Source organism: Colius striatus, unplaced genomic scaffold (genome assembly GCF_028858725.1).
Source record: "Colius striatus isolate bColStr4 unplaced genomic scaffold, bColStr4.1.hap1 scaffold_34, whole genome shotgun sequence".
Lineage (NCBI taxonomy): Eukaryota > Metazoa > Chordata > Aves > Coliiformes > Coliidae > Colius > Colius striatus.
The window spans coordinates 143,418-171,357 of record NW_026908518.1 but is presented as its reverse complement, the minus strand read 5'-3'; the positions used below and the strand labels follow the sequence as shown (position 1 = coordinate 171,357).

The following is a 27,940-nucleotide window of genomic DNA, read 5'->3' as shown; positions in this document are numbered from 1 at the left end:
ATGCACACCAACACTTTTGGGTGTCTGGAGAGCAAAGCAGGAGGATGCCACTCAGGAAAGGTAAGTCTGATTGGGACCTGCTAGTTCTCATCCCCTCTCCCTGATTCCCAGTGTTCTGTTAGTTAGTGCTCCTTCAGGAATGTAAATAGTAACAATATCGGTGCAAGAGAACTCTGCAAGAGGCCAAATCATTTTGCATGTGTGACCACTTGGTTCCATTTCCATGCCTTGTTTTCTTATTAGCATTCCCCTACCATTTCTTTAGATCACCTCTTTCAGTGTTACCTCCCTGCTCATCAGGAATCTCAGTGATGCAGTGTTAGGGGATAAATGGTTGTTGCAAGTTCCTTCCTGTTACCCCATTCCTCAGGAGGCAGCACTCCCACATCAGGTAAAGAACTGGGTGGAGGCCCATCCTTTGGCCCTGAGCCTAAGTGCTGACACAGGGCTGACACGCAGATGACTTGTGCTGAGGCTGGTTCAGCTGGTATGTGAGCAGAGATGAAGTGGAGGAGGAGGAGAGCTGGAGCTGCTCAAGTGGAGGCACTGAGAGCACCATAGGTGAGTACTGTGGCTAAGGGGGTAATAGGCTGGGGCTAGGGCATGGTGGCTAGCAAAAGTGACATGTGGAAGAGATGCTCAAGAGAAGCTGGGAGCAGGGAAAGGTAATATGGAGAAACAAAGAATGCTGAAGTCTTCCCAGGAGGCTGACACAAAGATTGACTGAACCACAGTTGTGGACAGCCACAGAGTGGGTGGGGATGAGGAGCTGACTTAGAGAAAGGGATTGCAGCCTTCCATTTAGAAAGACAAGAGGTTTGCAGGGGTAAGAGACACGGTGGAAAACACAAGGAGTCCAAAAGGATACACAGGATGAATGGGAGGTTGGAGTAGAGGAGATAAACAGCAGAGTGAGCACTGGCCAGGAAAGGAAGAAAACCTGATCCAGAGAAAACCTAACTGAGAATTACTTGTTTGTGCATGATAAAGTGATACCACTGTACTACCACTCCCCAGGGAGAGCTCAGTCTGTGGAGTATCTATTGCAAGCAGCTGGAGTCGATGATACGAGGTGTAAAACGTGCCCACTCCAAAGCCTGCGTGCTCTCTGCATTGTGTCCTGACCTGCTGTCCAAACCAGGAGGCTTCTTCAGTGTTTAATAACTACAGTGTTATCTGTGTGGGGTGTTTTTCTCTAGTGACAATCCAGGCTCCACAATCTCCTTTTGAACACCAACAACATGGGAATCACAAAGTTACACGGAGTGGCCATTGTGCTGACAGCAGGAATCACAGGAGCCATCTGGTGGGTGTTTAACCTTTGGTAATGATTCTCAGCCAGCATGTATTTCTGTTGCTCAGCTTGAGTGATGTTTCTTGTGGCTGTCCTTGGGCAGATGCAACGTAAGCACTTGCACAAAGCTACATTCCTAATCCTTTCTCGTATTCAAAGGACCCAAATAAGCAAATGTGGACACTTTGCATCTGTTCTCTGAAATTCTAAGGAGCCCAAGTGTGCATGCTCATGTTTACATCGCTGATGACACTTCTGGACTGCAGATCAGCAGAGTTCTGGCACAGAGCTGGTGCTCTGTGGAGTGGTACTAGCTGTGTTTATGCTGCTAGGATGGGGGACCTTCTGGGATGAGGAACCTTCCTGGGCTAAGGGACCTTCCTGGGATGAGGAACCTTCCTGGGATAAGGGAGACCTTCCTGGGCTAAGGGACCTTCCTGGGATGAGGGACCTTCCTGGGATGAGGGACCTTCTGGGATGAGGAACCTTCCTGGGATGGGAGACCTTCCTGGGATGGGGGACCTTCCTGGGATGAGGAACCTTCCTGGGATGGGAGACCTTCTGGAATGAGAGACCTTCCTGGGATAAGGGACCTTCCTGGGATGAGGAACCTTCCTGGGATGGGGGACCTTCTGGGATGAGAGACCTTCCTGGGATGAGGAACCTTCCTGGGATGGGAGACCTTCTGGGATGAGAGACCTTCCTGGGATGAGGAACCTTCCTGGGATGGGAGACCTTGCTGGGATAAGGGACCTTCTGGGATGAGGAACCTTCCTGGGATAAGGGACCTTCCTGGGATGAGGAACCTTCCTGGGATGAGGGACCTTCCTGGGATGAGGAACCTTCCTGGGATGGGAGACCTTGCTGGGATAAGGGACCTTCTGGGATGAGGAACCTTCCTGGGATAAGGGACCTTCTGGGATGAGGGACCTTCCTGGGATGGGAGACCTTCTGGAATGAGAGACCTTCCTGGGATAAGGGACCTTCCTGGGATGGGAGACCTTCTGGGATGAGAGACCTTCCTGGAATGAGGAACCTTCCTGGGATGGGAGACCTTCTGGGATGAGGAACCTTCCTGGGATGGGAGACCTTCTGGGATGAGAGACCTTCCTGGGATGGGGGACCTTCCTGGGATAAGGGACCTTCTGGGATGAGGGACCTTCCTGGGATGGGGGACCTTCTGGAATGAGAGACCTTCCTGGGATGAGAGACCTTCCTGGGATAAGGGACCTTCCTGGGATGAGAGACCTTCCTGGGATGAGGAACCTTCCTGGGATGAGGAACCTTCCTGGGATAAGGGACCTTCCTGGGATAAGGAACCTTCCTGGGATGGGAGACCTTCCATCAGTGGTCAGCCCGAGTGTCCCTTGGGTTGTGTGTCTGGAGCAGCGTGCTGCTGCCATGCTTTCATAGCAGGTACTCAGTGCCTTGGAGCCTGGCATGAGACCAAGTTGAGGAGATCTGGGGATGCAGAGTTTGGTGCAGTAATGTTGGAAGAGTGTTCCAAATGGAGGAACTAGGAGAAGCTTTTCATCCAGGTGCTCTGAGGCAGAGCATCCTCTGCTGGTGATATGATTTGGCTCACAACAGAGGAGGTTCCACATACATGCCAGAGCAGAGCCAAAGTCATGGTGTAGATGCCTCACTCCAAAAGAAGATTAGACTGTCAGCCCTGAGCAAGCTCTGATGTAAAGCAGACATCTGTCCTTTGGCACAAGTGGTCTGAGGCCTCATGAAGTGCAAATTAAATCATCTACAGATCTTCAGAGTCAGTAGATCTGCAGGTAACACCAGACTAGACAACAGAGCTTTACACATCCTCATCACCAGTTTGGCCCCACAAATAGGTGTCCTGTCAGCTTTTACAGCTCTGATAGTTGTACAGTTTCAGCCAGAAAGGGGGTGGAGGAGTGGTTGATGTGTTATTGTCCTTATCATTGACTCATTGCTTGCTTTCTTTCCCCAAGGTACCATCACCCTTTCTCCCAAGCCAGTGATCAGAAGCCCACAGCCTCCTCTGAAGAGTGTGTATTGCTTTAAGGGACTGAGTTTCCTTCTGCATGCCCTGCAAGATTCAGCATGTGTGTTGTTCTAGGCCATTAGGATAAGACTCAGCTGATAAGACCAATCCTTGAGCAGAGGAGAGCCCTAGAAATGCTTGTTTCCATTTGGTCACGCTGCAGTGACCAGCTGAGATGCAGACATCTCTCCTGTGAATGCCTTGAGCTGGGTGAACAGACTCAGATCCCAGAGGTTTCATTAAAAACCTCAGAGGTTTTCCCTCAGAAGAGGGAAAGGCAAATGAATTGAACCAGCTCCTGCAAAGCCATGCAGTGAAATACAGCTCAGCCCACCTGCTTTAGACATCTAAAAGTTGTGTTTCTGTAAGGAAGTGTCCTAGGCCTCCTCTGTACTCATTAGAAAGAAATGGACCTTGCCAGAATCTCTTAGCTGTGGATCTAGAGATAGTGTGTGTCATGTTCTTACCCAAATAGCCCTTTGGACAAGGAATTATGTGTCTAAATCTGGAGCTGCTGTTGTAAGAGAATGTAAATGCAGAGACATGACCACCAGGATCCACCAGTAAATCCTTTGAAATCCATACAGCTGCATGAAAGGAGCAACAAGTTAAAGGAGTGATACCATTGAGTTTTATTTCTAGATAATAACAGGGAAAAGCTGTTTTTATTTGGTCATAGGTGTGTCTTCAGTGACCCTGGTTCCAAACCATTGCCTTGAGAGTGAAACTTGGGCTGTAGAGCACTGCATAAGAAAGCAGGTTGATGTCCCTGGTACTGTTTTCATGAACTGAAGCTCTTTTCTGTGTTTTGTTTGCAGTGTGACCAACATGAACCAGAGCTTGTGTCAGCTTTCAAGGTAAGGACCTCTTACCTCTGCTGTCCCTCAGCTCTGACCTGTGGATATGTGTGGGTATCTTGCTAAGCATCAGTCCTCTTCCATGCTGAACAACACCTGGTGCCAAAGCTGGGTCTTCTCTAAGAACAACCAGCTGCTGTTGTGCTAAAGGTTAAAGGAATTTGGCAGAGAAGAAACCCCTTGTGTTCCAGTTTATCCTCAGAGGGTGTGGGGTGGCCAGGCTGAGGTTCTGAGTGGGGCCTGTTTTGGTGCTGGAAGTCTGGGGTTGTTCAGTATCTCCAGCACAATTTCAGGTGCACAAAGAGCATCTAAATAAGAAATGACTCTCTAGAGTGTCTCATTTAGAGAGTCAGTGACTCTCAGTTTCTTGTCAAGCCCTTGCTGCAGGCCACTGTTGGAATCTCACCCAGTGCATGTCCCTGATGGGGAGAGAACTTCAGTCCCTTGGGCTTGATGATCTTAGAGATGTTTTCCAACTGAAGTGATTCAATGGTTCTGTGTGTGACCTGGTGCACAGTGCAGGCATGCAGCACCACACCCAGCAGTGAGCTATGAACTGTGTGCAAGACATTTGGCCTTACTGGACCAAATGCTCTGTGTGGAGTAGTAGAATGGAACTTCCTGAGGGTACCCTGCAGGAACCTGCTGGAGATAAGCTTAGCATAGATTATTTTGCATTCAGCCTTGGTCAGACCAGCTGAGTAGTGTGTCTGAGGAATGTTGCTTAAACATAGTTAACATTGTGTGTAGAGGTGAAGCCACCAGTTGTGGTGGAGCCTTAGTGACTGGGTACCCACTGACACTGGATCCAAGGGGAGTACTGCAGAAACACCTCAGGATCTCCTGTGGGGCTCATCCCATCTGGCTCCACAAAGGGAAATCTGCAACTGCTGTGCCCTGAGGTGTTTATGTGTCTTTCCCTTGTCTCTTATTTACAGACAAGCAGACTTAAATGAAACATCTTCCATGCTTCCACGGTAAGGATGAGCTTTCTGGCTCCACTCACAGGATATGATGTTGTTCTCATGGCTGTGTCACAAGTCAGAGCAGCTGACAGCCTGTCTGGATGGACAGCAGTGGGTGCATGTGTAGGTGCCCTTTCAGGAACCATGGACCAAGTTTTGTGGATGCAGCATCTTCTGCTTGTTTGCTTTCAGAAAGGAAACTGTGCAATGACAGTGACTGCTGAAGTGAATTTGGTTTGCTCAGAGCTTGGTTGATTTTTTCCCCTTCCCCTGCCACCTCACATCTCAGAAGCTAAACAGGAAGAGCCCTTGGCTGATGCTGCTTTCAGTGGTAACAGTCAGCACTCCAGATGATTGTAAATGTCTGTGGAAAGGCACTTTTAGAGCAGTGGGGTGAGTTAGTTTGTGGAATTGCCTCTTCTAGAGCCACTAGCTCTAGAAAAAGTAGCAAAGAGAGATGGATGTAGTGGAGATGTTCAACAAAGGCCACAGGGATGATGGAGGGGCTGGAGCATCTCTCCCATGAGGTAAGGCTGAGAGAGCTTGGACTGTTCAGGCTGGAGAAGAGAAGGCTTTGGGGAATAACTTAACAAGGGAGGCTGCAGAGAGGCAGAACCAGGCTCTTTATGGTGGTGCCCAGTGACATTACAAGAGGCAACAGGCACAAACTGAGACACAGGAGGTTCTGTCTGAACAGCTGAAACAAGCTAGCTGAGAGGCTGCAAAGTCTCCCTCCTTGGAGATGTCCAAAAGCTGTCTGGATGTGCTCCTGGGTGGCCCTGCTTGAGCATGGGGGTTGGATCAGATGATCCCCAGAGGTTTCTTCCAAACTCAACCATTCAGTTGTTGTGTGAAAGATGATGCTTGACACATTCACAGTGAGGTGTCTGAACTCTGGTACTTGTTTAACTTAGTTTCAGATCTAGACATTGAAATATATTCAACATTGATGCCTAATTTTCTTCTCCCAGGTGGTAACTTTCCCCACTACAAACCTAAAAGGAAGGAGTTCATTTTTGCTCCTGGGAGCTCCTAAGAAATATTACTCTCTGTTATTTGTTCTGTTCTGGTTGTCTCCAGGAAGATGCTTCTCAGCTGAAGCCATCACCTGGCTCTCCACCTCTGCTGGTGCTGGTTCTAACAGTCCATGTCATGCACAAACTCAAGCACACCTGGCACACACCTTCCCACTCTTAACAGAGGGACTGGTTTGGATGTGTTCAGGTGCAAAATATCTCATCCTTCACAGAGGCCTCGAATGATCCCTTTTGCATTTAGTGATCCACAGGCCCTGTGGGCTGCATGAACTGCTTCCAGATAGTGTCTGTGTAAAGCAACTGAGACACATTCCTGTGACTGAGCAGACTCTGGTTGTTGAGTCAGTGAAACAAAAGCCTTGCAAGGCAATATCCTGCAGGATTTCTCCCTCAGCCTCTGTTGCCACCTTATGGTGTGTGTGAGAAATAGCTGCTGCATGTCAGACACGGTACAGCACAGCTGCCTCCTGCCAAAGTGTTTGCAGAGACCTGACGTGGTCTCTTCAGTTGAATTAATCGTGTTAAAGCAAGATGAGTCCCGTTGGTTAAGGCTGAAGGATTTCTGTCTCCAGCCTGTGGTGAAACTGAATGCAGATATGAAAGATGCCAGCACATGTAACAGCACAGTGGTCACCAAGCCTGGCCCTGACAGAGCAGAGCTTCTACATGAGCAAGACCAGCAGAAACAACTCAGGCTGCCTCATGCTACTCTTCTTTCCTGCTCACCAGAGCTGTAGTTCACAAGTGGACAAACACATCCCCTCGTTCTGATGTTCCACAGGGATGCCTGGGAGCTCCTCAAAGCCTGGAGCAGACAGCAGCTGTGTCCAGACTCAGGCACAAAACAGACTTATCCAGTCCCCAGCTTGTCTTTCCAGATTCTGGTCTCCTCCTGCTCACAGGCTTGAGCAGTTTGACACCTGCTGACAAAGTAGAGAGCAAGGTCACAGAGGAAATAAATGAGCACAGAGTCCACAAAGGAGATGGGGCAGACTGTAGTGATGAGGGCTCAGGGCTGCACCAGGCTGGTGCAGGGTGACCAACAGCCTGTTGATTGAATCCCTCCAGTCTCTCTCTCTTTGCTTTGGCTCTTCCACTGAACAAAAAGATTACACATTCCCACAGTTTGTTTCAGCCCACCAGTTGCTGACTTCAGAGTTCCTTTGGTTGTGTTTTAATAAGCTACTGCCTGTTGAGGTTTGTGTGCCTGGGTTTTGATCATGTCCCTTTGGTTCTTGTCTGTGGTTTTGGTGTTGAACTGCCACTAACCAGATGTCTTCTCAAACCAGAACTCTTTACACCCCACCTCTCCTGTTGCTGTGTTATTGGGCTGTAGTGATAATGGATGACCATGATATGCCAAGGTCACACATACTTTTTCTTTTCTACAGCTTATTATACCCTGAGCCTCTTCTGACAAAACCAAGGTAAGCTTCATCTTTTAAATCTGAAAGGACTGAAAAGAACAAGAGGGTGTGTCAAGGGTTGTTCTTCTCAGGTAGCTTCAGGAATTGCCCTTATAATTTTTAGGTTATGTGGTAAAAGACTCAGCTCTACACAACACAGAGGAGCACAGAGGGGCAATGGGAAGCAGGGGACCCCAGCAGCCTTAGGAGAGAAACAATTGCAGTGTGGATGTGCCCACCAAGGCTGTAACAAGACAGCAACTGGCCTTATTGTCCAGGCATGAAATCCACTGAGATGAGTCAGAGGGAAAGGCTGGCTGGAGCAACTTTCAGACTGCATATATATGTACAGATATACCTGGGTGTAATATGTGTGGTCTGAGGGGTTTTTCACTGTCATTCTCAGCAGCTGAAAGGTGAACAGGATGGCACTGCTGGTGTCATGGTTGCACAGTGCTGTGTTTCATGTCTGCACTACCTGTGTAGCCAGACATACATGTGTGTGTTGTATATGTGTGTGTTTACTGGGAATATGTTCTCAGCTTTGCTGCTGGCTGGACCAGGAGACACTGAGCTGCAGCAGCCTTGCCTCTGCTCAGCTACCAGACTCAGCAGTTCCCCTGGCAATGGCCACCTTGAGCTAGTGACCCAAACCAAAGCCCTGAGTGACATTCTGCCAGCTTCAGTTTTCAAAGGAACTCAGAGTTCAAGCCCATACTCGTGTCTAAGTCCCCTGGATGTGTGTGTGGTTTGCACAGTTGCTTGCACTCTGATATCTGCTGGACTGAGCCAGTGGTGTTAGATACAAGGATGAAATGCTGGGTGGACACAGATGGTTGAGCTCATGGTCAGGTGTGGCTGTGTACAGTCAGCTGGAGCTGTAACCTTCCTGTCAACAAAGGCTGAATCAGGAGCACAGGTTCTAAGTTTACTCCTGCTCTACCTTGTAGAAAAGCACATGGTTTGGAGGCATCTGACTTATTTGTCTGCTCCAGGGCAGGATGACTCAGATTTCACTGATGGTGACTCCTAATGATTTCAAAAGGAGTCTGGGATGACCAGTTCAAAGCTAGAGCTCCCCTGGTGAAGCTTGTGTTTGCCTTCATGAATTCTATAGGCCATCTAAAGACTACCTTCCTTCTCAAACCCCTTGCAGGAGGCGAGATGTACTGGTGTTGACACCCTGGTTGGCTCCAATTGTGTGGGAAGGCACGTTCAATAGAGACATCCTGAATGCACAGTATATGCAGAAGAACCTGGTCACTGGAGTGGTCACTTTTGCTGTTGAAAAGTATTGGTTTGTCATGTATTTCTTGTCAAATCCTTCAACCTCTCACCTGCCAGTGGTGCTGCAATGCTGCTGGTGGAGCAGGAGTGAGGAGGTTCCAAGGGCAATGAGCAGCTTTTGGCTGGGATAAGCTTATCAGTGGCAACTTCTCAAGCAAGGCAGCTGTCTGTGCAAAAAGCAGGAGGCATTGCCTTGCAAAGGGCAAGAAAACCCTTGTAAGAATGACTATCATTTTGATAGGAAGAAGGAAAGAGAGAGAAGGAAGATACAGCCCCTGCTGTGTTTCTAACAGGATTTGCCTCTAACCTGGGGCACCAAATTCTGCCAAGTTGAGATGATTAATGGGTTCCTGGTAGAAATTAGAATGGAAACATTAGCTCCAGTGAAGTTACCAACCAGGCAACTGTAGCTTGTCATTCTGGGGGACGGTTCTGTTCCTCTTTGAGCTCTGCTCCCCCTGTCTCCACTGAGCGTCCCAGAGTTCAATGGAGACTTCATGTGTCTCAAGGCAACCAAAAGGATTCCACTGATAGTTTGAATCCTCTCTATGAAAGAGAGCAAAAGTTAAGCTGCAGAAAGAGTGCCAAGGAGCCAGGGTACATGTGAGAGTGAAGGGTGAGGAGAAGTATTTATGCCGTGCCAGTGGCAGTAGGGAGCAGCTTGTGCACAGTGAGCAGGAAAGGCCATCAGGGTACAGGACAGTGAGAACTGGTCAATGGTGCACTGCAGCAGCGTGGGGAAGGGTTGAAGGGGTAGCAGCCATGTTGAATAAAGAGCACTAATATAAGAAAGGAGGGGTGGATAGAGCAGGAGAAACGAAATGGACTTGAGAAGCCACCGTGCAGCGTCAGGAAGAACCTCTCTCCACTCTTTTTCTGTCCTTGTCTCTCAGATATGTCCAGTTCATAAAAGGCTTCATGAGCTCTGCCAACAAATACTTCCTTGCTGGGCACCAGGTGAACTTCTACTTGTTCACAGACAATCCTGAGCAGATCTCTCACCTTCAGCTGGCCCCTGAGAATCACCTCTTTGTCATCCCTGTCCAGAATCACACGCGGGGGCAGGACATCTCCCTGAGGCGAATGGGCATCATCAGCACGTACATCCAGAGCCGATTCCAGTACGAGGTGGACTACCTCTACTCCGTAGACATCGATGTGCAGCTGGTTGAACACGTTGGTGTGGAGATCATTGACACACTGGTGGGGACCATCAGCTCCTGGCACTACGCCACACGGCGTGAGAGCAAACCCTACGAGCCACGCGCCGAGTCCCGCGCTGCCGTCCCTCAGGGAGAAGGAGACTTCTATTACACAGCCAGCTTCTATGGGGGGAGCGTGGCTGAGGTCTACAGACTGACCAGAGCCTGTTTTAAAGGCATCCTGGAGGACAGAGGAAATGGCATTGAAGCTAGGTGGCATGATGAGAGCCACCTCAACAAGTATCTGCTGGAGCACAAGCCCACGCGCCTGCTCTCGCCGGAGTACTGCTGGGATGCAGAGCTGAGGCGGCCCCGCGTCATCCAGGTGAAGAGGTTGTGCTCTGGGAGCAGGGCTGGCAGGCAGTGAGCTGCTGCAGCAGAGCAAGCAAGGAAGCAAGCAGGTCCTGAGTGTCAAGGGAGTAAAACAGACATGCAGGTTACAGTCATTATCTGTTATTGTCTTTCTGATGCTACTGGGAAAGGCCAAGTGGAGACTTTCTCTGTTAAGCCAGCCTTAATTGCAGTGATGGGTGGTGAGAAGCAATGATCTCTGTGCCTGTTTAACTCCTGTCTTCAGTGCTCATGACTCCTGGGAGCCCAGGATCAAGCTCCACGTGGGCTGTGGTGTTCTTGCCTCTAGGTTTTACAGCTGGAGTCGTTAATCCAGGCACATCCTTTTCTTCCTCCTTCTAATACATTCATGATTAATGTTTTAGCCTCTGCTTGAGTCATGCCTCTCACACAGCAGTTTGCCACAACACAGAGTCAGCTGTACCCACTCATACAGCACCAGCAAAGCTAATAATCCCAACAAAAGGTGTTTCAGTGCTGTCTGGAAGAAGCCTGGATGTACTGAGGTGCCAGGGGAAAAAAGAACCCATCATATGCAAGTGCCAGTCCAATCAACAGGTCACTTCTGTGTCTTACAGACACATACCCCTCATGGTCTTTCATTCATAGTCATCTCAGATACAACAGCACTTACAGGTCAGTTTATAACTGTAATAACAAAAGCCCAGAGCAGACAAAGTCAGAGCTTCTAAAAACAATCAGGTTTGATTCTAAAAGTCAGGTCAGCAAAGCCCCAAAACAGGGGTCACAAGTCCCTTGGTGCTTGTAAGGGTTATGGGAAACTTAAGTCACAGGCAAAGCACTCTCTGATCTTTCTGCCAAGGTCTGGAGGCCCCACAGGGTCTCACTTTGTTTCAGGATGCTGCTATGGGACTGGTGAAGTGTGGGATGAGGGAAAGGAGCCTATGGAAAGGATTCCCACATGCTCAGCTCCAGCAGCAAGCCTCTTGCTGAATGACACTTGAGCCACTGGAACCAGCTCAATGGCACAAGGGAGAGCAGGAGGCAGCACAGCCAGACCTGACCCCTGAGGACACAGGAGGAGGTGAGGCTGTGCAGGGAGATTGGGTGGGTGGGACAGTCTCACACAGGTCCATTTGAGTTTTCATGCTGTTATTAATGTGTTGCTCTGTCCATCACAGCTCTTTGCCTTCATTTGGCTCTGTGAGGCTGAAGGAAATGCAATGCAGTGCATCCACAAGAACCCCCAGGCACGAGCCAGTTTCTCACCAGGGAAACAGAGTGAACAGGGGGCTGTGTATTTTCATTGGCATCTCAGGGAGCACAAGGCAGGTGGTTGAACCTGCCCAGGACAGTGCAATACTGACAGGCCAGGCCAGTCCAGTTGGCTGTGTGCAAGTTGTGGTGGGTGGAACAGGCCAAGTGTCAGGCTGAGGTGGGGCAGTGACAGGGAGGAATCAGAAGGGAGCAGTGTGTTCCCACCTAGGGACTAGGCTGCAGCAGGGGAAAGCAGCAGCATAGGATGAGAGGGATGGACTCTAGAGGTGATGGGTTACATTGAGAGGACCAGGGTGTGGGATGTGCAGGCTTGTAAGGAAATACAGATGGACTAGGCTAGGCAATGGGCCAAAGTGAATGTACTGGAACAGGGCAGCATTCATAAAGGTCAGAGTAGTGGGCAAATATGAAGCCTGAGCAGGTAGCTGTGATGCAAAAGTGAATCAAGCTAAGGAAGGAGACAAAGTTCTCCACTGCCAGTGAATTTCCCAGCTGTGCACTAAACCATCCCCAGAAACGTAACTCCAGCAATTCCCATGGCAGAGTTCTGCAGGTCTGTTGGAACTGTCTCCCCCTCACCCCCAGCTCCCCCTTCTGCAGCAGCAGCCCCTGAGCTGTCAGTGCTCTGGTCTCTGGAGACGGTGCCTGCAGCACCCAGGCTACTGCTTCCATCTGCTGCCCCTCAGTGCTCATTGCAACTCACTTCTGCAGCAGCCAGGCTACTGCTTCCATCTGCTGCCCCTCAGTGCTCACTGCAACTCACTTCTGCAGCACCCAGGCTACTGCTTCCATCTGCTGCCCATCAGTGCTCATTGCAACTCACTTCTTGGGGGTCATGGAGCAGGAACAGCTGAAAGCAGCCACCAGAAGCAATCTTCCCCCAGCCCTGTCACACCAGGATTAGCCAGAATACAGAAAGGCTGAAGTTTGTGTTCAGGAGATGAAATGAGGACATAGTACACAACTGAGGAATGAGACAAGGGCTGTGACAAGGCACATGGGGAGAGCAAACAGCAGCACAGGCTGGGTGAGGCAGAGGAGAGCTGAGTGTTGATAACCATGGCCAGGGAAGTCAGTCACACTCACAGGCCAGCCTGGGAGAGCTGTTTATTGTCAGCTCTCTGAAGATGCCAAGTTGAATCTTACAGCCTCCTGCAGTCAGATCCATCAAAGAGCCTTTGCAGCAGCTGCCTGCCCAGGCAGATCTGGAGACACTTTCAGGAGTGATTAGTTAATCACTCCTAGAGCTGGAGTAGGACACTGGAGCAAAAGCTTCAGGGCTTGTGTTTACACAGGTTATTGTGCTTGTGTGTCCAGGGCCTGAGTCTGACCACAAATATGTCTTGTCTTCTCTAACCTTGTACCTAGTTATTGTCTTGGATGGCAGTGGCTTCTGCTTTGAGGTGTTTGACACTAGTGAGCTGCAGCAGCCAGGAATCAGGTGAATATATCTGGGAACCAGCTACAGCACAGACCTTGAGGCTGAATGTTGGAGACACAGAGTCTAAGAGCCTGCTGCTGGGGAAACCCCAGTCCTGTCCCAGCTGTTTGTGTGCATACAGTGGTGGCAGGTTGTCAGCCATCAGCAGAGGCCTGAGCACACCAGGTACAGTAGGTACTGAGGGCTGACTGGTTGGAAAGCAGCTCTGCAGGGAAGGGCCAGGGGGACCTGGGCAGCAACAAGCTGAGCCAGCAATACACCCTCACAGCAAAAAAGACCAGCATACAGCATGTATACTGACTAGAATAGTAGTTGGAAGGGGTGACAAGTGACATTCCTAAGGAGCCAGTGTTGGGGCTGGTGCTGGACTGACATGTCAGTGGCAGGGACAGTGGGACACAGTGTGTTCTGGGTGAGTTTGTCAAGGAAAGGTGTGGAGGCTCCTTCTAGGGAGGTTCCCAAACCTGCCTGGACACGTTCCTGTGCCCACTGGTTGAGGGGAACCTGCTTTAGCAGGGGTTTGGTGAGCTCTGCAGGGCCCTTCCCACCCCCAGCACTTGGAGATTCTGTGGTTTTGTGACATGGAAGATGAAATCAGCTGTTCTGAAGAACAGTTTCTGGGTTTATTTAGAATCTCTGACTCTTCTGCCTTTTATAACTACCACTAAATCACTCACCCCAGTCTGTGAAAGTGAAGATGTGACTAAACCCATAGTCCATAAGACCCTCCATAAGACCAACCCCCTGACTGTCATCTCAGTGCAAGTCCTTCAGCTCACAAGGCACTTTATTCTCTGATTGCACCAGCAGTTGTATGAAATATGTGCTTTCACAGCTTCAGGCAGTGGTGAGATCTGCAAAGGTGATGAATGGATTGTCTTGGTGCCAGCTGATTCTCTGATCTAATTAATGCTCAAAAAAACCTTGTTTGGGGTTTAATTGATTTTTCAACAGGAATCAGGATGTGATTAACAGCAGAAGTGTTGAGCTTCTGAGGAGAGGCACACCTTCATTCTTCTGTGGAATTGCAGGCTCTCAAGATAAAAAAATCCACTGACCTAGAATTAAGAGCACTGTGCAATGGCAGTTATTTGCAGGAATGGAGTAATTTGAGGTGTCTTTGATGTCCTTATCTTTCCCATTAGAGTGAAGCTTTCAGGGTTTCATAGAATGGTGGGGTTGGGAGGGACCTTTAGAGATCATCCAGTGAAACCCCCTGCAGAAGCAGGGTCACCTAGATCAGGTCACACAGGGATGTGTCCAGGTGGGTCTTGAAGAGCTCCAAGGAAGGCGCCTCCACACCCTCCCTGGGCAGCCTGTGCCAGGGCTCCCTCACCGTGAAAGAGATTTTCTTATGTTTAAGTGGAACTGTTTGTGTTGCAGCTTCATCCCATCACCCCTTGTCCTGTTACTAGCTACTATAGAAAAGAGGGATGTCCCAACTTCCTGACACCCACCCTTTAGATACTTATAAGTGTTAATAAGATCCCCCCTCAGTCTCCTCTTCTCCAGACTGAACAGCCCCAGCTCCTGCAGCCTTTCCTCATATGAAAGATGCTCCAGTCCCCTGATCATCTTGGTGTCCCTGCACTGGCCTCTCTCCAGCACTTCCCTGTCCCTCTGGAGCTGAGGAGCCCAGAACTGGACACAGGACTGAGCAGAGGGGGAGCAGAACCTCCCTTGACCTGCTGCCCACACTCTTCTTGATGCATCCCAGGACACCATTGGCTTCTTACCCACGAGGGCACATTGCTGCCTCATAGTTAGCTTATTATCAATCAAGACTCACAGCATCCTCTGTTGTCCTCTTGTGCTGCTTGCCCTTTCTTCCAAAGGCCTCCAAGTCTCTTTTTCCTGCCGAGCTGCAGCTGAAGCTCCCTGTTCAGCCAGGACACCCCTTCTGCTTGCACGTGGTGACAGCAAGAACAGAGCAAGCCCTGGAGGAGACTGTGGAGGTGTGATCCCTCGCTTAAACAAGGCTGGACACGGCTGGTGGCGGCCTCCTCTCGAGGCCAGCACGGATACACGTCCAAGCAGGGCTGTGGCATGCCCAAGCAGGGCTGCATGCCCAAGCAGGGCTGTCCCCCTGCCTCCCCCTTTTCACTGCCCTTCCCTTGTGCCCAGGGGGGTGATTTCCCCGCTCACACCCCGATCCACAGCCCCTGGCCCCTCACAACACGCTCCCATGGGCCTGGCTCCGACTCCCGGCACATCCCCTCACACGGGGCTGAGGGATCCCACCTCCCCCCCGGGTTCTGTGCGCTGCTCACGTCCCGCCAGCGTGCCTACGGGCTTCGCAGCGCCTCCATACCAGCTCTGTCCCCAGGGCAGGGCCTCATGGCCGGGCCGGGGCCTCACGGCTGGGCCGCGGCGGGACGCGCCGTCGACTGAAGGCTGAGGGAGGTGCGGAAAAGCGCGGGCTGCGCGAGCCGCTCCTTAATCTGCCCGGCAACAGCGGCCGCCGCGCTCCCATTGGCTGCTGCCGAACCTCGTGGGCGTGGCCTCGGCGGAGCAACCTGCGCATGCGCCTGTCGGGGTGGTGGGGGGGAAGCGAGTACCGGCCGTGGCGCCACGTGTGTTGCGCATGCGCGCGGCGGCGGCGGCGGGAGGGCGCGTGCGCGGTGGCGGGAGGGCGCGTGCGCGGTGGCGCGCCGGGCTCCGCGGTGCGGGCGGCAGCGATCGCAATGTCGGGAGCGGCCGGAGCCGGGGCCGGGACTTCGCTGGGCTCGGTGCTGAGGCGCTGCCTGTCCGAGTACGGCAGCGGCACGCCCAGCCGCCTAAAGGTGCTGGACGCCTACCTGCTGTACGTGCTGCTGAGCGGCGCGCTGCAGTTCGGCTACTGCCTCGGCGTCGGCACCTTCCCCTTCAACTCCTTCCTCAGCGGCTTCATCTCCGCCGTCGGCAGCTTCATCCTCGGCGGTCAGTGCCCGCGCGGTGTCCCCGCCCGACACCCCATCCCGCAGCAGCTCCCCGAGCCCTTGCAGCGATCGTTCCGGAGCCCCCAGGGCAGCCCCAGCACCTTCCCCGCTGGGGCGTGATGGAGGGGAAGCAGGGGATGGGGCTGGGGCAGCTCTGCAGCGCACTTCCAACCCCAGTGCAGCATCCTGGCCACCCTGCCAGCCCAGGGCTCCCAGCTTCCCCTTGTACTGGGCTCCTTCAGCAGCTGCCCCGTGATGAAACCAAAAGCCAAGCAGTGGCTGCTTTGGGGTGCTGCTCTCCTACAACAGCACCCAAAGCCCTCCCCAGCACGCAGGGTGGAGGCCATAGAAATGTGCATTGCTGTGCAAGTCCCATCCAGCTATAAGCCTGTTCCCCTCAGGGCTCAGCTCTCTCAGTGGGAGAGCTGATTGCATAAAGCCCCGTGGGAATCCCCTGCTCACCTTAAGAGTTCCTATGCCCCGGTGGAACAGTGACCCAGACTGGGCTGAAGTGCCCCAGGAAGACTTGTGGCTTCCTTCTGTGCTGTGTCATTCTTTGCCATGCAGTTTGCCTCCGGATCCAGATCAACCCCCAGAACAAGGGGCAGTTCCAGGGCATTTCACCCGAGCGGGCGTTCGCTGATTTCCTCTTCGCCAGCACCATCCTGCATCTCGTGGTCATCAACTTTGTTGGCTGAGCTCTGGAACACACTGGGAGGTACTGATCCCTGGGGTCACAAAGGGGCAAGCACACTTCACACAGCTTCAGTACTGTTGTAGAGTTGGGAGAGAAGACAGAGAGGCAGCGCTCCCAACTTCACCTTGGCCAAGGACAAGCTGTCACAGAAACCCACCTGTGTTTCTCTCTCCTGAGAGAAATGCCTCACTCAAAGGGCTTTTGGCAGCTGGAGCTCCCAGAGATGTCCTGTTTGAGGCCATGCCATGCCTGGTGTTTCTCAGCAGATGAGAGGTGGGAGTTTAGGACACACAAAGTTTGGTGCAGGAAGGTGGAGGACAGAGGTGGGAGTTTAGGACACACACACAGAGTTTGGTGCAGGAAGGTGGAGGACAGAGGTGGGAGTTTAGGACACACAGTTTGGTGCAGGAAGGTGGAGGACAGAGGTGGGAGTTTAGGACACACAGAGTTTGGTGCAGGAAGGTGAAGGACAGAGGTGGGAGTTTAGGACACACAGAGTTTGGTGCAGGAAGGTGAAGGACAGAGGTGGGAGTTTAGGACACACACACAGAGTTTGGTGCAGGAAGGTGAAGGACAGAGGTGGGAGTTTAGGACACACACACAGAGTTTGGTGCAGGAAGGTGGAGGACAGAGGTGGGAGTTTAGGACACAGAGTTTGGTGCAGGAAGGTGGAGGACAGAGGTGGGAGTTTAGGACACACAGAGTTTGGTGCAGGAAGGTGAAGGACAGAGGTGGGAGTTTAGGACACAGAGTTTGGTGCAGGAAAGTGGAGGACAGAGGTGGGAGTTTAGGACACAGAGTTTGGTGCAGGAAGGTGAAGGACAGAGGTGGGAGTTTAGGACACACAGAGTTTGGTGCAGGAAGGTGGAGGACAGAGGTGGGAGTTTAGGACACACAGAGTTTGGTGCAGGAAGGTGAAGGACAGAGGTGGGAGTTTAGGACACACACACACAGAGTTTGATGCAGGAAGGTGAAGGACAGAGGTGGGAGTTTAGGACACACAGAGTTTGGTGCAGGAAGGTGAAGGACAGAGGTGGGAGTTTAGGACACACACACAGAGTTTGGTGCAGGAAGGTGAAGGACAGAGGTGGGAGTTTAGGACACACACACAGAGTTTGGTGCAGGAAGGTGAAGGACAGAGGTGGGAGTTTAGGACACACAGAGTTTGGTGCAGGAAGGTGGAGGACAGAGGTGGGAGTTTAGGACACACAGAGTTTGGTGCAGGAAGGTGGAGGACAGAGAAGGGAGTTTAGGACACACAGAGTTTGGTGCAGGAAGGTGGAGGACAGAGAAGGGAGTTTAGGACACACAGAGTTTGGTGCAGGAAGGTGAAGGACAGAGGTGGGAGTTTGGGACACACAGAGTTTGGTGCAGGAAGGTGGAGGACAGAGGTGGGAGTTTAGGACACACAGAGTTTGGTGCAGGAAGGTGAAGGACAGAGGTGGGAGTTTAGGACACACACACACAGAGTTTGATGCAGGAAGGTGAAGGACAGAGGTGGGAGTTTAGGACACACACACAGAGTTTGGTGCAGGAAGGTGAAGGACAGAGGTGGGAGTTTAGGACACACACACAGAGTTTGGTGCAGGAAGGTGGAGGACAGAGGTGGGAGTTTAGGACACACAGAGTTTGGTGCAGGAAGGTGGAGGACAGAGGTGGGAGTTTAGGACACACAGAGTTTGGTGCAGGAAGGTGGAGGACAGAGAAGGGAGTTTAGGACACACAGAGTTTGGTGCAGGAAGGTGAAGGACAGAGGTGGGAGTTTAGGACACACACACAGAGTTTGGTGCAGGAAGGTGAAGGACAGAGGTGGGAGTTTGGGACACACAGAGTTTGGTGCAGGAAGGTGGAGGACAGAGGTGGGAGTTTAGGACACACACACAGAGTTTGGTGCAGGAAGGTGAAGGACAGAGGTGGGAGTTTAGGACACACACACAGAGTTTGGTGCAGGAAGGTGGAGGACAGAGGTGGGAGTTTAGGACACACACACAGAGTTTGGTGCAGGAAGGTGAAGGACAGAGGTGGGAGTTTAGGACACACAGAGTTTGGTGCAGGAAGGTGAAGGACAGAGGTGGGAGTTTAGGACACACAGAGTTTGGTGCAGGAAGGTGAAGGACAGAGGTGGGAGTTTAGGACACACACACAGAGTTTGGTGCAGGAAGGTGGAGGACAGAGGTGGGAGTTTAGGACACACACACAGAGTTTGGTGCAGGAAGGTGAAGGACAGAGGTGGGAGTTTAGGACACACACACAGAGTTTGGTGCAGGAAGGTGGAGGACAGAGGTGGGAGTTTAGGACACACATACAGAGTTTGGTGCAGGAAGGTGAAGGACAGAGGTGGGAGTTTAGGACACACAGAGTTTGGTGCAGGAAGGTGGAGGACAGAGGTGGGAGTTTAGGACACACAGAGTTTGGTGCAGGAAGGTGGAGGACAGAGGTGGGAGTTTAGGACACACACACAGAGTTTGGTGCAGGAAGGTGAAGGACAGAGGTGGGAGCTTAGGACACACAGAGTTTGGTGCAGGAAGGTGAAGGACAGAGGTGGGAGTTTAGGACACACAGTTTGGTGCAGGAAGGTGAAGGACAGAGGTGGGAGTTTAGGACACACACACAGAGTTTGGTGCAGGAAGGTTTAGGACAGAGGTGGGAGTTTAGGACACACACACACAGTTTGGTGCAGGAAGGTGAAGGACAGAGGTGGGAGTTTAGGACACACACACAGAGTTTGGTGCAGGAAGGTGGAGGACAGAGGTGGGAGTTTAGGACACACAGAGTTTGGTGCAGGAAGGTGGAGGACAGAGGTGGGAGTTTAGGACACACAGAGTTTGGTGCAGGAAGGTGGAGGACAGAGGTGGGAGTTTAGGACACACACACAGAGTTTGGTGCAGGAAGGTGAAGGACAGAGGTGGGAGTTTAGGACACACACACAGAGTTTGGTGCAGGAAGGTGGAGGACAGAGGTGGGAGTTTAGGACACAGAGTTTGGTGCAGGAAGGTGAAGGACAGAGGTGGGAGTTTAGGACACACACACAGAGTTTGGTGCAGGAAGGTGAAGGACAGAGGTGGGAGTTTAGGACACACAGAGTTTGGTGCAGGAAGGTGAAGGACAGAGGTGGGAGTTTAGGACACACACACAGAGTTTGGTGCAGGAAGGTGGAGGACAGAGGTGGGAGTTTAGGACACACAGAGTTTGGTGCAGGAAGGTGGAGGACAGAGGTGGGAGTTTAGGACACACAGAGTTTGGTGCAGGAAGGTGAAGGACAGAGGTGGGAGTTTAGGACACACAGAGTTTAGTGCAGGAAGGTGAAGGACAGAGGTGGGAGTTTAGGACACACACACAGAGTTTTGTGCAGGAAGGTGAAGGACAGAGGTGGGAGTTTAGGACACACAGAGTTTGGTGCAGGAAGGTGAAGGACAGAGGTGGGAGTTTAGGACACACAGTTTGGTTCAGGAAGGTGAAGGACAGAGGTGGGAGTTTAGGACACAGGGTTTGGTGCAGGAAGGTGAAGGACAGAGGTGGGAGTTTAGGACACACACACAGAGTTTGGTGCAGGAAGGTGAAGGACAGAGGTGGGAGTTTAGGACACACACACAGAGTTTGGTGCAGAAAGGTGAAGGACAGAGGTGGGAGTTTAGGACACACACACAGAGTTTGGTGCAGGAAGGTGAAGGACAGAGGTGGGAGTTTAGGACAGAGAGAGTTTGGTGCAGGAAGGTGGAGGACAGAGGTGGGAGTTTAGGACACACACACAGAGTTTGGTGCAGGAAGGTGGAGGACAGAGGTGGGAGTTTAGGACACACAGTTTGGTTCAGGAAGGTGAAGGACAGAGGTGGGAGTTTAGGACACACACACAGAGTTTGGTGCAGGAAGGTTTAGAACAGAGGTGGGAGTTTAGGACACACAGAGTTTGGTGCAGGAAGGTGAAGGACAGAGGTGGGAGTTTAGGACACAGGGTTTGGTGCAGGAAGGTGAAGGACAGAGGTGGGAGTTTAGGACACACACACAGAGTTTGGTGCAGGAAGGTGAAGGACAGAGGTGGGAGTTTAGGACACACACACAGAGTTTGGTGCAGAAAGGTGAAGGACAGAGGTGGGAGTTTAGGACACACACACAGAGTTTGGTGCAGGAAGGTGAAGGACAGAGGTGGGAGTTTAGGACAGAGAGAGTTTGGTGCAGGAAGGTGGAGGACAGAGGTGGGAGTTTAGGACACACACACAGAGTTTGGTGCAGGAAGGTGGAGGACAGAGGTGGGAGTTTAGGACACACAGAGTTTGGTGCAGGAAGGTGGAGGACAGAGGTGGGAGTTTAGGACACACAGAGTTTGGTGCAGGAAGGTGGAGGACAGAGGTGGGAGTTTAGGACACACAGAGTTTGGTGCAGGAAGGTGAAGGACAGAGGTGGGAGTTTAGGACACACAGAGTTTGAGCAGGAAGGTGAAGGACAGAGGTGGGAGTTTAGGACACACAGAGTTTGGTGCAGGAAGGTGGAGGACAGAGGTGGGAGTTTAGGACAGAGAGAGTTTGGTGCAGGAAGGTGGAGGACAGAGGTGGGAGTTTAGGACACACAGAGTTTGGTGCAGGAAGGTGGAGGACAGAGGTGGGAGTTTAGGACACACACACAGAGTTTGGTGCAGGAAGGTGGAGGACAGAGGTGGGAGTTTAGGACACACAGTTTGGTGCAGGAAGGTGAAGGACAGAGGTGGGAGTTTAGGACACACAGAGTTTGGTGCAGGAAGGTGGAGGACAGAGGTGGGAGTTTAGGACACACAGAGTTTGGTGCAGGAAGGTGAAGGACAGAGGTGGGAGTTTAGGACACACAGAGTTTGAGCAGGAAGGTGAAGGACAGAGGTGGGAGTTTAGGACACACAGAGTTTGGTGCAGGAAGGTGGAGGACAGAGGTGGGAGTTTAGGACAGAGAGAGTTTGGTGCAGGAAGGTGGAGGACAGAGGTGGGAGTTTAGGACACACAGAGTTTGGTGCAGGAAGGTGGAGGACAGAGGTGGGAGTTTAGGACACACAGAGTTTGGTGCAGGAAGGTGAAGGACAGAGGTGGGAGTTTAGGACACACACAGTTTGGTGCAGGAAGGTGAAGGACAGAGGGGGGAGTTTAGGACACACACACAGAGTTTGGTGCAGGAAGGTGAAGGACAGAGGTGGGAGTTTAGGACACACACACAGAGTTTGGTGCAGGAAGGTGAAGGACAGAGGTGGGAGTTTAGGACACACACACAGAGTTTGGTGCAGGAAGGTGGAGGACAGAGGTGGGAGTTTAGGACACACAGAGTTTGGTGCAGGAAGGTGAAGGACAGAGGTGGGAGTTTAGGACACAGAGTTTGGTGCAGGAAGGTGAAGGACAGAGGTGGGAGTTTAGGACACACAGAGTTTGGTGCAGGAAGGTGAAGGACAGAGGTGGGAGTTTAGGACACAGAGTTTGGTGCAGGAAGGTGAAGGACAGAGGTGGGAGTTTAGGACACACACACAGAGTTTGGTGCAGGAAGGTGAAGGACAGAGGTGGGAGTTTAGGACACACAGAGTTTGGTGCAGGAAGGTGAAGGACAGAGGTGGGAGTTTAGGACACACACACAGAGTTTGGTGCAGGAAGGTGAAGGACAGAGGTGGGAGTTTAGGACACACAGAGTTTGGTGCAGGAAGGTGAAGGACAGAGGTGGGAGTTTAGGACACACACACAGAGTTTGGTGCAGGAAGGTGGAGGACAGAGGTGGGAGTTTAGGACACACAGAGTTTGGTGCAGGAAGGTGGAGGACAGAGGTGGGAGTTTAGGACACACAGAGTTTGGTGCAGGAAGGTGGAGGACAGAGGTGGGAGTTTAGGACACACAGAGTTTGGTGCAGGAAGGTGAAGGACAGAGGTGGGAGTTTAGGACACACAGAGTTTGAGCAGGAAGGTGAAGGACAGAGGTGGGAGTTTAGGACACACAGAGTTTGGTGCAGGAAGGTGGAGGACAGAGGTGGGAGTTTAGGACAGAGAGAGTTTGGTGCAGGAAGGTGGAGGACAGAGGTGGGAGTTTAGGACACACAGAGTTTGGTGCAGGAAGGTGGAGGACAGAGGTGGGAGTTTAGGACACACACACAGAGTTTGGTGCAGGAAGGTGGAGGACAGAGGTGGGAGTTTAGGACACACAGTTTGGTGCAGGAAGGTGAAGGACAGAGGTGGGAGTTTAGGACACACAGAGTTTGGTGCAGGAAGGTGGAGGACAGAGGTGGGAGTTTAGGACACACAGAGTTTGGTGCAGGAAGGTGAAGGACAGAGGTGGGAGTTTAGGACACACAGAGTTTGAGCAGGAAGGTGAAGGACAGAGGTGGGAGTTTAGGACACACAGAGTTTGGTGCAGGAAGGTGGAGGACAGAGGTGGGAGTTTAGGACAGAGAGAGTTTGGTGCAGGAAGGTGGAGGACAGAGGTGGGAGTTTAGGACACACAGAGTTTGGTGCAGGAAGGTGGAGGACAGAGGTGGGAGTTTAGGACACACAGAGTTTGGTGCAGGAAGGTGAAGGACAGAGGTGGGAGTTTAGGACACACACAGTTTGGTGCAGGAAGGTGAAGGACAGAGGGGGGAGTTTAGGACACACACACAGAGTTTGGTGCAGGAAGGTGAAGGACAGAGGTGGGAGTTTAGGACACACACACAGAGTTTGGTGCAGGAAGGTGAAGGACAGAGGTGGGAGTTTAGGACACACACACAGAGTTTGGTGCAGGAAGGTGGAGGACAGAGGTGGGAGTTTAGGACACACAGAGTTTGGTGCAGGAAGGTGAAGGACAGAGGTGGGAGTTTAGGACACAGAGTTTGGTGCAGGAAGGTGAAGGACAGAGGTGGGAGTTTAGGACACACAGAGTTTGGTGCAGGAAGGTGAAGGACAGAGGTGGGAGTTTAGGACACAGAGTTTGGTGCAGGAAGGTGAAGGACAGAGGTGGGAGTTTAGGACACACACACAGAGTTTGGTGCAGGAAGGTGAAGGACAGAGGTGGGAGTTTAGGACACACAGAGTTTGGTGCAGGAAGGTGAAGGACAGAGGTGGGAGTTTAGGACACACACACAGAGTTTGGTGCAGGAAGGTGAAGGACAGAGGTGGGAGTTTAGGACACACAGAGTTTGGTGCAGGAAGGTGAAGGACAGAGGTGGGAGTTTAGGACACACAGAGTTTGGTGCAGGAAGGTGAAGGACAGAGGTGGGAGTTTAGGACACACACACAGTTTGGTGCAGGAAGGTGAAGGACAGAGGTGGGAGTTTAGGACACACAGAGTTTGGTGCAGGAAGGTGAAGGACAGAGGTGGGAGTTTAGGACACAGAGAGTTTGGTGCAGGAAGGTGAAGGACAGAGGTGGGAGTTTAGGACACACAGAGTTTGGTGCAGGAAGGTGAAGGACAGAGGTGGGAGTTTAGGACACACAGAGTTTGGTGCAGGAAGGTGAAGGACAGAGGTGGGAGTTTAGGACACAGAGAGTTTGGTGCAGGAAGGTGAAGGACAGAGGTGGGAGTTTAGGACACAGAGAGTTTGGTGCAGGAAGGTGAAGGACAGAGGTGGGAGTTTAGGACACACACACAGAGTTTGGTGCAGGAAGGTGAAGGACAGAGGTGGGAGTTTAGGACACACAGAGTTTGGTGCAGGAAGGTGAAGGACAGAGGTGGGAGTTTAGGACACACAGAGTTTGGTGCAGGAAGGTGAAGGACAGAGGTGGGAGTTTAGGACACAGAGAGTTTGGTGCAGGAAGGTGAAGGACAGAGGTGGGAGTTTAGGACACACACACAGAGTTTGGTGCAGGAAGGTGGAGGACAGGCCTTATTGTTTCTGTTGCCAGAGGCTACAGGATCATTGGAGCCTGTGGGATGTTTCCTCTCCCTTTAGCAGAGACATTGCTTCTGTTGCCTTCCTCTCTTTCCAGGTCTGGAATTGCTCCTGAGCTCTGCTGCCAAAGCCTGGCACCAGGACGTGTGGTTCAGCAGCAGACTCCTGAACCTGCCTCCTTGGCAGGGCAATGCTCAAGGCTTTTCCCCTCAAACTGCCCTGTGGAGGGCACTGCTGCCCCCTCACATTGCCTCAGTGCTGTAAACCTGCCTGTCAATAAAACCCTTTGTGATACTGCAGTCTTTTCCCTGTGGGTGGCAAGCACAGAGGTTCTTCTGACACTCAGGTTCCCTCTGAGGCAAAACTCCCTGCTTTTACCCTCCCTCCCAGCAGGTTTTGTTTCTGTGCCCCACTTTCAGAAGGAAGCAGGAGACAAGGAATGATGGAGACCCAGCTGCCACCTCCCCTTCCCATCTCCCTGTTCCCTGCACCTTTATCTTCTGGGATTGCATTGCCAGTGTACCCCCAGGCTTCCAAGCTGTGGAAGGTTTGGGTTGGGCTGTGGTCAGCACTCATGAGCAGAAGTACATCCCCAAGTGTACCTGTCTCCCCACAGGCCCATGGGGTTCAGCTGCATGTCCCAGCTGCACTCAGGCTCACTAAGGCTGGGCTCTGGTGCAGCCACTTGCCCACAGTGTTGGCTTTCCTTCAGCCTGATGTGCTCCTGCATTGTGTCCCAATGCTGCTTTGTCCTGATGTAAAGTCAGAGCCCTGTGGTGATGTGATGATGGGCACAGGATGAGATCCTAACCCCAGCCAGCCTCCCCCACACCTTTGGCTGCAGCATTTACCTTCAGGCATGAGGCTCCATCCTTGTGCTGATGCTGCTCCACACTTGTCCAGTTTGTTGTGGAGAGGTGAAAGGTGTGTTGGGGCTGTGTAACACTTGTCTGCTGGTGCTTGAGTCTGATGGCTTTGGGTTATGGATCCTCTTTGCCACCTTCCTCCTTTTGCATTTCCAGCTGTGCTGCAGCCATGAAACCCATGAAAGTGTGAAACCTGCTGCTCCTAAGCCTCTTGCTGACTGAGCCCCTGAAGGGTCAGGTATGAGGGAGCAGGCTCTGTCCTGTCTCATAGGATGCTGCCTGGCTCTGAGGTAGGAACAGAGCTGCTGCCAGCTCTGACACCACCAGCCTCAGGCATTAAGCTGGGCTACAGTGGTACCTGAAGGACAGGACAGCACAGAGGGAAGGACACAAACAGCCTCAAGTTGCCCCAGGGGAGGTTGAGGTTGGAGCTGAGGCCATTCCCTGAGAGGGGTGTGAGCCCTGTGCCAGGCTGCCCAGGGAGCTGGGGCAGTGCCCAGCCCTGGAGGGACCCCAAAGCCCTGGGGTGAGGTGCTGAGGGCCAGGGGTCAGTGCCCCTGAGGGCAGGGCTGGGACTCCAGGAGCTTAAAGCTCTTTTCCAGCCAAATGATTCTGTGATTCTATGACCTGAATGAGCTTCAGGAGGCTTGTAGGAGGCTGCTTGAGTCCACACTGAAGAGGGCAGCAGAGAGGCTGTTCTGTGCACAGGGTCATGTTTGATGGGAGATGGCAAGCACTGGGCAGGGTGCTTTCTGCAGCAAAGCCCCTCAAACCCCTAGAACACAGGCAAATTCATCTCCTATCCATAGGTAGGTGTTGGGGGCTTGAGCTGGCACAGAGCAGAGGCCATGGACCATGGCAGCATCTTCCCTGCCACTGTGAGGAGACTCTGTGCCACCCCACCTTCCTCCCTTGTCTTCTGAGATGTTTCTGCATGGATTCAGTACCTGTGTGCTGCACAGAGACCTGTCAGCACTCACAAAGCTCACTCACTTGTGTGCTCTCTCCCCACCACTCATACAATGTGTTCCCTCCCCTCCTTTCCCCTGCCCACACTATCCATAGCTCAATCCTTCCCCAGCCAGCTCCCCCAGACCCAAGGGCTGGTTGTGCTGAGGGGGGCAGGATGGGAAGGTGTCTCAACCCACACACCTCCTCCTCCTCCTCCTCCTCCTGCCACATGCCCTTGTTTGCTGCTCCACTTTCCAGAGGAAGTGGGTTCTGTGGTGAGCTGTGGGGGAGCATCAAAAGCTGACCCAGATCTCACTGGTGGCATCATGGAACAAGTGGTGCAGCCCCTTCCTGCCCCACCTGGGCCATGAGGCCCCTTCCACACCCTGCCCTGACTCTGTTATTTGCTGCCTGTGCTTTGCACTGTGGTTTTCCTTCCTTGAAGTAAACAAGAAAGCACAAAGTGGTGATGGGAGTGAGGGCACAAAGTGATGGGAGTGAGGGCACAAAGTGATGGGAGTGAGGGCACAAGGTGATGGGAGTCAGGGCACAAAGTGATGGGAGTCAGGGCACAAAGAGATGGGAGTGAGGGCACAAAGTGATGGGAGTGAGGGCACAAAGTGATGGGAGTCAGGGCACAAAGTGATGGGAGTGAGGGCACAAAGTGATGGGAGTGAGGGCACAAAGTGATGGGAGTCAGGGCACAAAGTGATGGGAGTGAGGGCACAAAGTGATGGGAGTCAGGGCACAAAGTGGTGATGGGAGTGAGGGCACAAAGTGATGGGAGTGAGGGCACAAAGTGATGGGAGTGAGGGCACAAAGTGATGGGAGTCAGGGCACAAAGTGATGGGAGTGAGGGCACAAAGTGATGGGAGTCAGGGGCACAAAGTGATGGGAGTCAGGGCACAAAGTGATGGGGGTCAGGGCACAAAGTGATGGGAGTCAGGGCACATAGTGATGGGAGTCAGAGCACAAAGTGATGGGAGTGAGGGCACAAAGTGATGGGAGTCAGGGCACAAAGAGATGGGAGTGAGGGCACAAAGTGATGGGAGTCAGGGCACAAAGTGATGGGAGTCAGGGCACAAAGTGATGGGAGTGAGGGGCACAAAGTGATGGGAGTGAGGGCACAAAGTGATGGGAGTCAGGGCACAAAGTGATGGGAGTGAGGGCACAAAGTGATGGGAGTGAGGGCACATTGTGATGGGAGTGAGGGCACAAAGTGATGGGAGTGAGGGCACAAAGTGATGGGAGTCAGGGCACAAAGTGATGGGAGTGAGGGCACAAAGTGATGGGAGACTGAAAGCCCAATATCTTTGTGGATCTTTGAACTAGACCCACAGCTTCAGTGTTTTGAATGTCACATGCAAACATATCACCTTAATCCCAACATTTATCTGTGCACTCATCCCCTCAGCTCAGCAAATCTCAGCACTGGGGTTGCTTCACCTGGAAGAGAAGAAATTGAGATGTGGGAACAGAGGCAGCACAGTGTCCTGCCTCCCTGCCCATAGAGCTGGGAGTGGGTGTGAAGTGCAACAGAAGTAAAGCCAAGATGGGCATGAAACCAAGGAGGTGCTGCAGGTCAGGGAGTGTGGCAACTTTTCCTCCA

At 52.2% G+C, this 27,940-nt stretch overlaps 2 protein-coding genes across 3 annotated transcripts; both read left to right on the top strand.

The window, feature by feature from the left end:
* Nucleotides 1-541: 541 nt before the first annotated feature.
* Nucleotides 542-10,572, top strand: LOC133629217 (histo-blood group ABO system transferase 1-like). Of its 2 annotated transcripts, XM_062019877.1 has the most exons (8): nucleotides 542-561; nucleotides 1,200-1,306; nucleotides 3,262-3,318; nucleotides 4,133-4,171; nucleotides 5,110-5,148; nucleotides 7,565-7,600; nucleotides 8,736-8,870; nucleotides 9,760-10,572. In XM_062019877.1, the coding sequence occupies exons 2-8, from the start codon at nucleotides 1,242-1,244 to the stop codon at nucleotides 10,433-10,435; spliced, it is 1,047 nt and encodes a 348-aa protein (XP_061875861.1). In that variant the 5' UTR covers nucleotides 542-561; nucleotides 1,200-1,241; the 3' UTR covers nucleotides 10,436-10,572. The 2 variants fall into 2 exon arrangements, with proteins under 2 accessions (XP_061875861.1, XP_061875862.1); XM_062019878.1 differs by lacking the exons at nucleotides 542-561; nucleotides 1,200-1,306 and adding an exon at nucleotides 3,036-3,062.
* A 5,156-nt stretch (nucleotides 10,573-15,728) lies between these two features.
* On the top strand, nucleotides 15,729-24,813 carry LOC133629230 (dolichyl-diphosphooligosaccharide--protein glycosyltransferase subunit DAD1-like). Its single transcript, XM_062019887.1, has 3 exons — nucleotides 15,729-16,018; nucleotides 16,585-16,735; nucleotides 24,612-24,813. Exons 1-2 carry the CDS (start codon nucleotides 15,784-15,786, stop codon nucleotides 16,713-16,715), a joined length of 366 nt encoding a protein of 121 aa, XP_061875871.1. The 5' UTR covers nucleotides 15,729-15,783; the 3' UTR covers nucleotides 16,716-16,735; nucleotides 24,612-24,813.
* The last annotated feature ends 3,127 nt before the right edge of the window (nucleotides 24,814-27,940 follow it).

Coding starts and splice junctions, on each gene's coding strand:
- LOC133629230 (XM_062019887.1), top strand. CDS start 15,784: ATGTCGGGAGCGGCCGGAGCCGGGGCCGGGACTTCGCTGGGCTCGGTG. Junction 16,019..16,584: donor CGGCAGCTTCATCCTCGGCG/GTCAGTGCCCGC, acceptor TTTGCCATGCAG/TTTGCCTCCGGATCCAGATC.
- LOC133629217 (XM_062019877.1), top strand. CDS start 1,242: ATGGGAATCACAAAGTTACACGGAGTGGCCATTGTGCTGACAGCAGGA. Junction 3,319..4,132: donor CCCACAGCCTCCTCTGAAGA/GTGTGTATTGCT, acceptor TTTTGTTTGCAG/TGTGACCAACATGAACCAGA. Junction 8,871..9,759: donor GTCACTTTTGCTGTTGAAAA/GTATTGGTTTGT, acceptor CTTGTCTCTCAG/ATATGTCCAGTTCATAAAAG.